Source organism: Rhinolophus sinicus, chromosome 4 (assembly GCF_057876585.1).
Source record: "Rhinolophus sinicus isolate RSI-liver-muscle chromosome 4, RSI-T2T, whole genome shotgun sequence".
In the NCBI taxonomy this organism is placed as follows: domain Eukaryota; kingdom Metazoa; phylum Chordata; class Mammalia; order Chiroptera; family Rhinolophidae; genus Rhinolophus; species Rhinolophus sinicus.
This window is the reverse complement of record NC_142504.1, coordinates 78,718,565-78,731,282: the sequence shown is the minus strand read 5'-3', so window position 1 is coordinate 78,731,282 and position 12,718 is coordinate 78,718,565. Positions and strand designations below refer to the sequence as shown.

General features: G+C 37.0%; 1 protein-coding gene across 4 annotated transcripts in view; it reads left to right on the top strand.

Annotated features, from left to right (window-relative positions):
• The window catches only part of OSBPL1A (oxysterol binding protein like 1A), a 210,833-nt gene that overhangs the window by 51,167 nt on the left and 146,948 nt on the right, over positions 1–12,718 (top strand). For all 4 annotated transcript variants that reach the window (XM_019741214.3, XM_019741215.3, XM_088797939.1 and 1 more), the window contains 2 exons: positions 2,767–2,852; positions 4,002–4,146. In XM_019741214.3, coding sequence (XP_019596773.2) covers positions 2,767–2,852; positions 4,002–4,146 — 231 coding nt within the window. The remainder of the gene's footprint in view (positions 1–2,766; positions 2,853–4,001; positions 4,147–12,718) is intronic.

Sequence of the window (12,718 nt, the reverse complement as noted above, 5' to 3'; positions counted from 1 at the left end):
TCTGACAGGAATGTTGTAGGTGAGGTGATATCCTATATGAGTGCGTCACATAGGAGATGCATGATGTCATTTTGTTCCATTACTGGTACTGTTAACTCTGATCCATTGGTAGTCCACTGCAGGGTTTCCAGGCGGGAATTCCCGCCCCTTCTCAGGAATGTTTTTCGCTTTCCCGTTCCCGAATCCCGAGATATAAACTATTTTCTGTTCTCTGCAATGAATCATTTCCACAAAGTCACTGCCGATACTACCAACCACCTGGGTTCAAGGAGCCGATTTTCCTGATTTCCTGATAGAGTTTTCTCGGGATTCAGGAATGGAAAAGCAAAAAAAAATTCCTGAGAACGGGTGGGAATTCCCGCCTGGAAACCCTAGTGAGAAATAGGAAAAATGTCTAAGAGACACATTGTGAGTAGTACATTTATTTCCCATTGTGGGTATTACTGGGTTCAAGGAGCCAATTTTCCCAATTTCCCGACCCACTTTTCTCAGGATTCGGGAACAGGAAAGCGAAAAAAATTCCTGAGAACAGGCAGGAATTCCTGCCTGGAAACCCTAGTCCACTGCACAGGTATCTTCCCCGTTTTGTAATAAATAATTTGTGGGGAGAAAAGTTGAGACCATGTAAATATCCTGATTACCAGTAAACTCTTAGTGGCTTTAGCATTCATGGATAATTCTTGCCTGAATCACTTATTACTGTAGAGACTGCAAAATACTGATTTTCTGTTGTCAGTGAAGTACATTTTCCTGGTTCTTGCCTGCATTTCAAGTGCACTACTATTTAACCTACCCTGTGCATGTGTATGAGTGTCTTGTCAGGATGGAGTTAGACTCATAATCTCTGTGATCCTCACTAACTATGGATTCTGATTGAAAAGAAAGATAAAGAGTTATAGTCATATTAAACTTAAAATTTATAGGACAAATGATTTTTTTGGATGGAGTATTTCCTTGAAAGAACATTTATTGAGGTGTGAAATGTAGGGGTAGAAGTGAACATCTTTAATGAACACACTGTTTTCACAAATGGAAAACATCCATGTACACAGCACCCACATCAAAGCACAGAACATTACCAGCACTCTAGAAGCCTCGTCTTCCAAACTTGAATATTTGTTTTTCATTGGCTGGAGCAATAGTCTTTTTTTCAATGTCCTAAATGAACACAGGACAGGAACATATGGAGGGTTTTCAACTCCAAGTCTCTATTTTCCTTCATTTATGAGCCTGGGAAATGGAGAAAGAAACTTAGGGTTCCCTTTACCTCCCTTCCTTAAAGTCTAGAACTAGTATTATTAAGGATAATTTGATTATTCAATAAATATTTATTGGCCAAATATGCATTATACCAGACGCTGTCATAAATGTCTTGGATTCTCAGGAGAGTGAGAACAGGTACCTGACTTCATGAATGACAGAGGGGATGAATGACACTGAGTAATACATGTAGTAGTAGAGGTATGTACAAAAGGGATAGGGACGTGACTGTTCTCAAAGAGCTCACAGTCCAGTAGCCATAGAACGAGTGAGAGGAAAGATTGAAGAGAGTGAATCTCACCGAAAGAAGAAGGCATAGAGAGTCTGTGTAGAGACTTGGCCACCCTCCTCCGCAGTAGAGAGGTAGTTTGGATGTGGTAATAAAAATGTTAGAGTAGAAGATGATGGTATGTAGTACTGTTCGTCATTTCTTAAGACAACGCTAAACTAATTCCAGCTATTCCTGTATTTAAGAGATGGGTTCCCTGTAGTTGAAATGCGATGGCTCAAACAACACTTAACGCATTGTAATCGCTAACTGTTAATAACTGTTCATTATTTCTCAGGAAGACCTGAGAAACCTTTTATAGGTCTTTCCTTTAGGTGTTTGCACAGGACATTGTACACGTTTTAAGTGGGATTACTAAGCCTTTCTACGAAATTGCATCTTTTCTGTAAGCTATTATAAAACAATTCACATCTAGTAGAAATGAGGCCTTATTACATAGTCCAGTCTCTTCAATCAGATTGTCATTTGCTGTCATTCTCTGCAAGTATGATGTGGGAAGCAGCATACAGTAGTGATAAGAGCACGGACTCTGGAACCAGCCTGCCCAAGTTCAAATCCCATCTCTTCTACTTCCTGACTGTGTGACCTTGGTTAAGTTCCTTAATCTCTTGGTGCTTCAGTTTCTTTACTTATAAAATCAGGATAATAGTAACACTTAACTTCATAGAGTAGTTATGAGGACTTAATGAGTTAATACTTTTAAAGTGCTTTGAATAGTATTTGGCACATAGTGCTATAGTATTTGTTAAAGAAATAAATTTGTGTTCTTACATGGAAGTATATATAAATCTAAATACATTTATGTTGTTTGTACATCTTTCTACCAATGCTATTTTCTTTTATTACTTTTAACACTGAGGTTCTAGAAGGTATGAACGCCTCTCCCCATTTATCTGCCTTTCCAAGGCCGATACGTAATAGTGTTTCAGAATAGGAAAGTAATTCATAATTATTTGTGATCGGTATTGTAGTGGGTAATATACTTAAAGACCTCTGAATTGAACGCATAAATTCATTCAAACCTGAAAGAAGATGAAATCTGTAATTTTAAATGTAAGGCAATGAGAGTAACAATAGTCTAACTGCATTTGAATCATAATTCAAAATATTGTGACTTTTCTCACCATGATCTTTATTCTTTATACATCTTTGTAATGAATTTGCTAATAGAATCCTGACTAGATGTAGAGTAATATATATGTATTTTCCTTTTGCAGCTGTAGAAAGGACTCAACAAAGAAAGCTTGAAGAATTACTTTTAGCAGCAGCAAGAGAAGGCAAAACAGCAGAACTCATAGCTCTGGTAAAAAAAAGAAAAGCATTATTTCTTTACACTTCAGGAAAATTTTTACATAAGTTAACTTTATAATTTAGTGGAATTGTTGGGCAAAAATATTCAAGATCATAATGATAGAAGGAAAGTCCTTACATACCTACAAATACTTAGCATGGCAATAGTTTACACAGGCTACGTTTTAAATGATAATATTTTTCTCTGCATTTCTGATTTATGTCCCACCTCCTACTAAAAACCTGATGGATTAAGAATCCGATTTTTCAAGGCACATACTTAGTGTAAGGACAATTTAAAATTGAAGAACAATGTATAGGATACTATAAAGGAATAAGTTTCTCTAATTTTGATGTGCAATAATTTCTGAGAGGTATGCTATACTTCTAGAAAGTAACATACAAAGAAGGGACAATATTTTGGAATGCTTGTATCATGTTAGAACAGACTGAAAGCTTTACCCCGTTTATTTTCTTCTTAGGAGACCTACTTTCCAGTGTGCATTACCTGCATGGTCTCATTAAACATGAAACTCTAAATTTGTTCTAAGTTCAAGACTGAAGCATTGCCATTTGCTTTAAAGTTATTTCAGCTCATTTGAAAGGCCTCTTTGGTTTCCAAATATAGTGCCTAAAACATTTTTTTAACTTTGTGACATGGAGAGTGTATAAAGAAGTGTTTAAAGCAGTGAGTTGGGAAAAACAAATTCAGTTGAACTTCAACATTTACACAGTTAACATTTATGGCTTTAACTCTTCTGAGTGACTGTCTCTGGTGGATTGATTTGTAATTTTGTTGTAACAAGTATGAGTTGCAAGCCTGGCAGGGACAAGTAATCTTAGTGAAATCTTAATATGGGTGGAGTGGGTGGGGTGGCACTCATGTGGTGGCACTGGTATAGTGTGTAGTGTCTGTTGTCAAGGGAGTGTGGAACCTGAGATTTCATGGCACCTTGAGGACAAGCATGGGGCGTGACATGAATTGGCTGGTTTAGTGTGCAAGAAGCTACTGACAGTCCCGATGCCAAGGGGCCCAGATGTATGTCAGACTCTAGTATGAGGGTTCACGTGAACATTCAGTTATATTATACCTTCATGTGTTTTATGGGAGAAAAATCTAACTTTGATATATAATTGTGCACTGCATTTCTTCGATTGTTAGCTCAACAGGCCAAATCCTCCTGATGTTAACTGTTCGGATCAGTTAGGAAACACGCCTTTGCATTGTGCAGCTTACCGGGCTCATAAGCAATGTGCCTTAAAGCTTCTAAAAAGTGGAGCAGACCCTAATCTGAAGAACAAAAATGGTAAGCATGTTGGTGAAAGCCACTGTTGGTCATTTTGAAACTATAAAAAGAAGTCAATGCCATATAAAATTAAGTGTTTTCTTTCAGCATCCAGCCTTTGTTAAATTGTACGGTTACTACTTAATTTTGAAGTGAAGGCATTCACACAAAAGAAAAAGTAAACTAGTTAATTTACTTCCCAGTTAAGACTGTAATGTCTAATAATGCCTACTCCATAGAAGGCACTAATGATGACTAAGATAGATTTCCACCCTCAAGGAAACGATTCTCCTTATTTGTACTACTTATGTTCTATAAAATTATTGTGATTGCTGAATTAGTGAATACTGAACAAACCATTGTTCCTAGGGGAAGTACAGAGTTAGGTTCCTGCAAGCCTCTGGTCAAAATATTTTTGTCTATTGATCAATACATAATCTTGTTTTGTGTGTGTTTCTGTTTAAAAACTCCTTATTTAATGTATATTACTGATTAATTAGCACCGAGCTCCCTGCCAACAGCACTGTAACTCAAGTCTGAATGAAGCTTATCTAACACACATACTCAAACAATATGGTGAATGTTTAAATAAATAAAAAAATTATTACAGTAAAAGACACATTGCAAATAATCCCCCTCAAAATACTCCCTCTTGCTTTGAACACACTTACCCATCATTCTAGCCACTTTCTGAAACAATTCTGGAAGTCCTCTTTCATGAGTGTCTTTAGTTATGCAGTCATGGCTGCCTTGATGTCCTGAATCATTTTGATTTTGGGGAAGAGCCAGAAGTCACACGGTGCTAGATCTGGTGAATAAGGTGGATGAGGACACACCATAGTGTTTTTATGTGACAGAAATTCCCGTATCAGAAGCGATGTGTGACACGGAGCGTTGTCATGATGGAGGATGATTTACACAGCACACTTTAAAACACACCTTCTCTCAACCGTAGCTCACACCTGACTGACTGTACCAAACAAGTTGAAACTTGTCAGACACTGTTACGAAGGCTCGATTCACTGCTTCCTGTGTTGAAGATCCCTGCCTTTCCATTGGATGGCACTGGGCTGCAGCATTCACCATCTTTTCTTTATCACAACAGAAAGGCTCTGTGTCACACATCGCTTCTGGTAGGGCAATTTCTGTTAAATAAAAACATTACAGTGTGTCCTCATCCACATTATTCACCGGATCTGGCACCGTGTGACTTCTGGCTCTTCCCCAAAGTCAAAATGACCACGAAAGGTAAATGTTTTGATCAATTCAGGACATAGAGGCAGCCATGACAGTACAACTAAAGACACTCACAAAGGAGGACTTCCAGAACTGCTTCAGAAAGTGGCAAGAACAATGGGATAAGTGTGTTTGAAGCGAGGGGGAGTATTTTGAGGGGGATTAATGGCAATGTGCCTTTTACTGTAATTAATTTTTTTTAAATTTAAACATTCACTGTATTTTTTAATCACACCTTGTATATTTTTCACAGCCTTGTGCTTAACACTGAACAGCACTTCACAGTATGGTTGGCAGCTAGTTTCAACAGCAGAATCACTAATAAAGAGCTCAAAATATGAAAAATGTGGCACTAGATAGACTGTGACAAGGACACTTGTGTACAGTGTGAAAGCTAAAATAAGAAGGCAGAGATCACCTTGATCTACCTTAGCTGGGAACATGTGCATTAGAAGACTCAAATTTTCACCATTCTGGACATACCTGTGAATGGCTGAGAAATTGCCAGGAGTATTGATTTTGGGCTTATAAATAAATTTTGCAATAGGTGAATTTGCAAATACGGAATCTACAAGTAATGAGTATCAATTGTATATTCCTGATAGTACCAAAGAAAGAATTGGATAATCAGAAGAGAAATAGCAAAAGGTGTCTTGGGTATTCAAAGGGAGAACATTCCATTAGGGCCTTTACACATCACTTTTTAGGGTACTTCCCTCTGCCTGTCACCAAGCTGGATTAGGACTTGTCAGTGGTCCCATAGGACCCTATGTTCACCTCCACTGTAGCCTAAATCATATTCCATGGTAATTGTTGGCCTATATAGCTGTCTCCCTTGGGCAGGGCTAACATTTCACTGTGTAGTTTACCCAGCACCTAGAGCACGTCTACATGTAGTATATTTGTTGAAGGTTTTGGTGATTAGAAACACCTTCGTGAAGGAATAGGTATTTGATAATAGACCCTGAAGTCCTGGTAGGATTTTAAAAAAAAACACCATTTCTAAATACTTCAGTTTGTATCTCTTATAAAGCCCCCTTCCCGATATGTTTTTTCTTTTAAAATATAAACTGAATACCATTATTATCTAGTGAGATTTTGATAAGCAGAAATTGAGAAAGGGTATTCTAAGCAGAGGGAAGATTATGAGCAAAGACATTAAGGTGAAAAATATAAGTCAAGTTTAGGTGACTGGCCCATTTTGACACATCCAGGTGTGTGAAAGGGAGCAGTGCTAGGTAATCTATAAATGCAGATTAGGCTGGTATAGTGGAAAGCCTTGAAATGCCAGACTATTTTCCCCTTACTTTGAAAGGTCAGGGGGACCGTGAGAAAGAAACAGGTGACCAGTGGAGGGATGAGGTGCTTTGAAAAGATTTAATATGTTCTTCTCTCTGCCTGAAATGCCCTTTTCCTGCTTGTTCATCTGGTAAACTCTAGTCTCACTTCAAGAGTTAGCTCAAAGTCTCTTACCCAGAGATTCTTTTCCTGTATCTCTTCGGTATAGGTTCTTCTTGGAATAAAAATTAGAAAAGAAATTGGGGGATGGAGAAGGAGAAGCACTCGGGGGACATGAGGGTTAATACCAGTTCCATGGTAACCAAAGGAAGAGGTAAAATGCAGAGTAAAGGAGTAGGATATTTTTGTTGTCATGTGCTCCTTAGACTGAAGAAGATAAACACTGAGAAAAGGCTGTGGAATCCAGTGACACAGTGGCCAGGGGTCCTTTCTGAATAAGCAGTTTCCACTGAGTAGTTGCACACAAGCTGGGTTAGGGATTAAGGACTGAGTAGGAAATGAAAAGGCTAAGACAGCACTAAACGCTTATCTTCTACTTTGTAGTATTTAAGAACAGAAGGAATGGCTCCTTGGCTAAGTGGAAGACGTCTTAGGCAAAGAGAAATTTAAGCATGTTTAAAGTTAAGGAAGACCAAGGCAATAGATAAAGAGCTTGATGATTTAATTATGACAGAAAATGAATTTTTAAAAAGGTAATGCTTTGATAATAGCAGAAAAGAAAGTAGAAACATAATTGATAAAAGATGCTTAATTTTTGTTGGAGACAAATTTAAACATAACTGAAAGACAAAAGAGAAGACCTAAGAAATGGAGACACCTACAATGTTTTTGGAGTGAAAAACTCAGCATCAAGAAACGAGCAATTCTCCCCAAATTAATCCATAAATTCAAAGCAATTCCAGCCAGAATCCTCAAGGGTTTTGACAGAACTTATCTAGCTCATTGTACATTTACATAGAAAAGCCCAGGGCAGAGAATTTTAAAGGACAAGAGAAGCAGGGGGCTTGCCCTGCTGTATAAAAAGACTAATTATGAACCTATAGTAAGTAAAACATTCATTTATTCAACAAATGTTTATTGAGTGCTTATGTGCCAGATATCTTTCCAGTAGTTGGAGAATCTAGAGCAGTGAAGATGAAAAAAAACGAAAAACAGGCAAGTTCCTACTTTCACGTAATAGGGGAGGGCCAATAAAAAGCAATATTTAATATGTCAGATGTGATAAGTGCTATGAGAGAAAAAGAGGCAAAGAAAGGGGATCAGAAGTGTGTTGGGTGTATAGAGGGTTGCTACTTGTAAAGGGTGACAAGAAAAGCTCTCTGGTCGGATGATATTTAAAACTTGAAGTGAGGGAGCAAACCATGCCAGTATGTGGGAGATGAGCATGGTTCCAGGCAGAAGAAGCAGGAGAGACTGTTTATGTGTTGGGAAAAGCAAGGAGGCCAGTATGTCCACAGTAGAGTGAAAAAGATGGGGAGTGGTTGGAGGAAGAGATTAGAGAAGTGATGGGAACTGGATCATGAAAGGGTTTGTGGGTTATTATAAGGATTTGGCTTTGATTCTGTGTGAGATGCGAAGATGTGGGAGGGTTTAGAATGGAACAGTGATATGATCTGACTTACGTAATAAAAAAATGATCACTCTGGTTGTTGTGAGAATAGATTCTAGGACAGCAAGGAGGAAAAAGTGTTATCAGTTAAGAGGCTATTGGTTGGCATAATGAGGGTTAGAGATGATACTGGCCTGGATCAGGTTAGTGGCAAAGTCCCTGTGAACGCGAAAAAGTTGTTACTGGTGTTCAAATATACTTCTACCCTGTAGTTTATGTTAGTAACCAAAGTTGAACATTCCTGTTAAAGTGTTCTTGATAAAAGTCAAGATGGCACCTTCTGAAAAAGTGTGTGTATACACACACACACATATATGTATATATGTATACACACACACACACACACACACACACACACACACATATATATATATATATATATATAAATACAGATATCATAAGAGTTATATCTGCATTATAGAAAATTTTACGTATAGAGAAAAAACACAAATTACCAAAATACAACCTTTGTTACTTTGACATATTGCATATCCTTCTAATCTATTTTCATACCTGTTTTAGAATATTTTAAAATTGCAAAACTAATGCTTTTTTATGCTCAAAATGAGGAAAATGAAGTGTAATCAACTATAACCCAAACATTCAAAGATTAAGTTTTAGTTGTCAATGTTTTATGGTAGACTAGATTTTTAAAAATGGATTCTTCCGTGAGTGTCCTTTATTAAGTTTCCTACTTTTTAAATTGAGATATTATTGACATAAAACATTATATTAGTTTCAGGTATACAACATAATGTTTTGATATTTGTATATATTGCAAAAGGATCACCACAATAAGTCTAGTTAATATCCATCACCATACATAGTTAAAAATTTTTTTTCTTATAATGAAAACTTTTAAGATTTACTCTCTTAACAGCTTTCAAATATGCAGCATAGTGTTATTAACTATAGTCCCCATGCTATACGTTACATTCCCATTTATTTTATAATTGGAAGTTTGTACCTTTTGACCCCCTTCACTCCCGCCTCAAACAGCCACCAATCTGTTCGTTTTTTTTTTTTTTAAGTTTTAATTAACATATACCAACTCAAGGGTATAAGCAAAAGAAGATCATGTATTCGTAATGTAAGAATACAGAGGTATCTCATGGTATTCCAAAGCAGGAAATGGTGTTAGGCGTCAGAAGGGATGGAATCAGGAAGCTGTTAGGAAACAAGATGGCTGCCACTTACTGTATGTGTATCTTCCATTGCGTGGTCTCTCATTTTGGTCTTTTAGCAGATCAGTTTTTTTTCTGTTTTTAAGTATAAATGATGGAAGATGGCTGCCCTGTAACTCCGTAAACAAGGATCTCCTAACCTCAGTTTTAAATTTCAGTGAGAGACAATCTGATGATACCTACTTGTGTTTGGTGTCTGTCTCTAGTACAGTCATGTGGGACAATGTGGACAGGGCTACATGGTACAAACATGGCTGTTACAGCCTTTCCCTAGGGGTATAGAAAGGGCAGTGCTTAGGGAATGGGGAAAGGATGTGTGGTCTGGCAAACATCTCAGAAAGTCTCTACTACTTTTAGTTTATTGCTTGTAAATAGAGTCGACATATTAAAATCCTACTTTTTGTTAAGCATCAACAGTTTTTTCATATTGTCACTGGAAGCATAGTCTTCAGGGCTCGCCTTTTGGATAGTAGTATTTCACATGGGTGTAATACAACGTTTGTCCCCCAAACTCCGTTGATAAGGACAACAATTATTTCTATATTTTTTCTATGATTAAATTTTCTTAATCTTTTTTCAAAACAAAAATATTTAAAAATGTTAATCAAATTTGTTGATCCTCTTCTTTGATTTCTTCTGACACTTCTAAGCTTAGGTAGAGATTTGGTAAATATTTGATTTTATTTTTTCCTAATTTAGCTATAATCACATTCATTTATTCATCAAATGCTGAGCTTCTGCTGTGTGCCAAGAACTGTTGTATGTGCTGGAGCTCCAATAGTGAACAAAACCCAACAGTCTCCATGCTCTTGGAGCATGTGTTCTGGTGGGAGGAGTTAGACAAAACATAAATACACATATAATGTCAGGCAGTAAGGTGCAGAAAAATAAAATAGAATGAAGGAGATACAGAGTGATGGTAGTGGGAAAGAGCTATTGTTTTGGAAACGGGTTACAGTAACGCCTCCCTGAAGTGACTGAACATAGAGCTGAATTGAGTAAGGGAGTGAGCCCTGAGGATACCTGGCAGAGGAACCTTAAAAGCAAAGGGCAAGCAAGTGTGACAGCTCTGGGGTAGGAGAGCACTTGGGATATTTGAAGAAGAAAGCTGCCAGGGTGCCTAAAGCAGGGCAAGTGGGAGAAGATAGGTAATCTCAGAAAAGTAGCCAGACCCAGCCCTGTTTGTAGGTGTGGTTGGAGGGTTTTGAGCAGGAAAAGTGATATGAGAATGTGTGTTAGGATGTGAGACATTTGCTAACCACTTAGCTTTACTAATCACCTACCCTTTATCAAGCAATCTTTCCCTTTCTGTTATTTTGTTATGCATTGCTCATGCATTTGAAGAATTTACTTTCTTTTTGTGTTTTCTATTCTCTTGCATTCCCTCATCTCTTCCTTCCTTCGCCAGTATTGTACTTTTTTTATTTATTAAATTTATTGGGGGTGACAATGGTTAGTAAAACAATATAGGTTTTCAGTGTACATTTGTGTAATACATCATCTTTTTTGCAGTGTGTGTTCGCCACCCAGAGTCAGTTCTCCTTCCCTCACCTTATAGTTGATCTCCTTTACCGTCTTCTACCATCCCTCCTCCCCCTTTTCCCTCTGGTAACCACTAAACTGTTGTCTGTGTCTATGAGTTTTTGTTTGTTTGTTTGTCTTGTTCCTTTGTTGCTTTCAGTTTTATATCCCACAAATGAGTGAAGTCATATGGGTTTTTACTTTTTCTGACTTATTTTGCTTAGCGTAATAATCTCAAGATCCATCCACGTTGTTGCATATGGGAGTATTGCATCTTTTTTTATGGCAGAGTATCATTCCATTGTGTATATATACCACATGTTGTTTATCCCATCATCTATTGAAGGTCACCTTGGTTGTTTCCATATCTTGGCCACCATAAATAATGCTGCAGTGAACACTGGGGTACACACAAGTATATCTTTGTGTTTAAATGTTTTCAGAATTTTTTGGCAGATACGCAGGAAAGAGATTGCTGGGTCCTATGGTAATTCTATTCTTAATTTTTTGAGACACCTCCATACTGTTTTCTATTGCGGCTGTACCAATTTACATTTCCACCAACAGTGTATGAGGATTCCTTTTGTGCCACAGCCTCTCCAACACTTGTTATTGTTTTTCTTGTGGATGATAGCCATTCTAACAGGTGTGAGGTGATATCTCTTTGTGGTTTTGGTTTGCATTTCTCTAATAGCTAGTGAAGTTGAGCCTTTTTTCATATATGTGTTGGCCGTTTGTGTGTCTTCAGGAATTGAAATCCAGAAATAAACTCATATATATATGGGCAGATAATTTTCAACAAAGGAGCCAAAAATATACAATGGAGAAAAGAAAGCTTCTTCAATAAATGGTGCTGGGAAAATTGGAAAACCATGTGCAAAAGAATGAAACTAGACTGCTATCTGTCACCATATACTAAAATTAACTCAAAATGGATCAAAGACCTAAATAAACATAAGATCTGAAACAGTAAACTGCATAGAAGAAAGTATAGGTACTAAACTTATGGATCTTGGTTTCAAAGAGGGTTTTATGAATTTGACCGCAAGGGAAGTAAAAGCTAAAATAAATGAATAGGACTATATCAAACTAAAAAGCTTCTGCACAGCAAAAGAAACCATCAACAAAACAAAGAGGCAACCAACTGAATGGGAGAAGATATTTGCAAACAATGCCTCCCATAAGGGGCTAATAACCAAAATATATAAAGAACTTGTATAATTCAACAATACAAAAACAATCCAATTAAAAACTGGGCAGAGGAGCTAACGGACACTTCTCACAGTATTGCACTTTTTAATGATTATTTTTGTAATGTTTTAATATCTGATAGTTTCTCCCTATCACTCTTCTCTTTTGAGGATTTTCTTGAACATTTTTATCTGTTTATTCTTCCAGATGGCATCTAAAATAAGTTTCATACATTCTTAATACATACTTCATACTGTTGGCATCTAATTGAAATTGCATTCTATGTAAATTAATTTGAGGAGTGTTGACATTTTTATTTAGTTTTCCCATTAAGGGACAAATCTGTATCATACAAAAATTTAAATATGGGTCATTCCTATTTTTTACTTTATTTTGTTGTGATTGATAGGAAATGTAGTGCACTTTTGAAATGACTGGTATAGTGCCCATCCGGGTAGGGATGCTATTTAATTCAGTTCAAAAGCATTTTGTTGAATTCTTACTGTGTGCCAGACATTTTTGGCGTTGAATCCGTAAATGAGGGCTCTGTCCT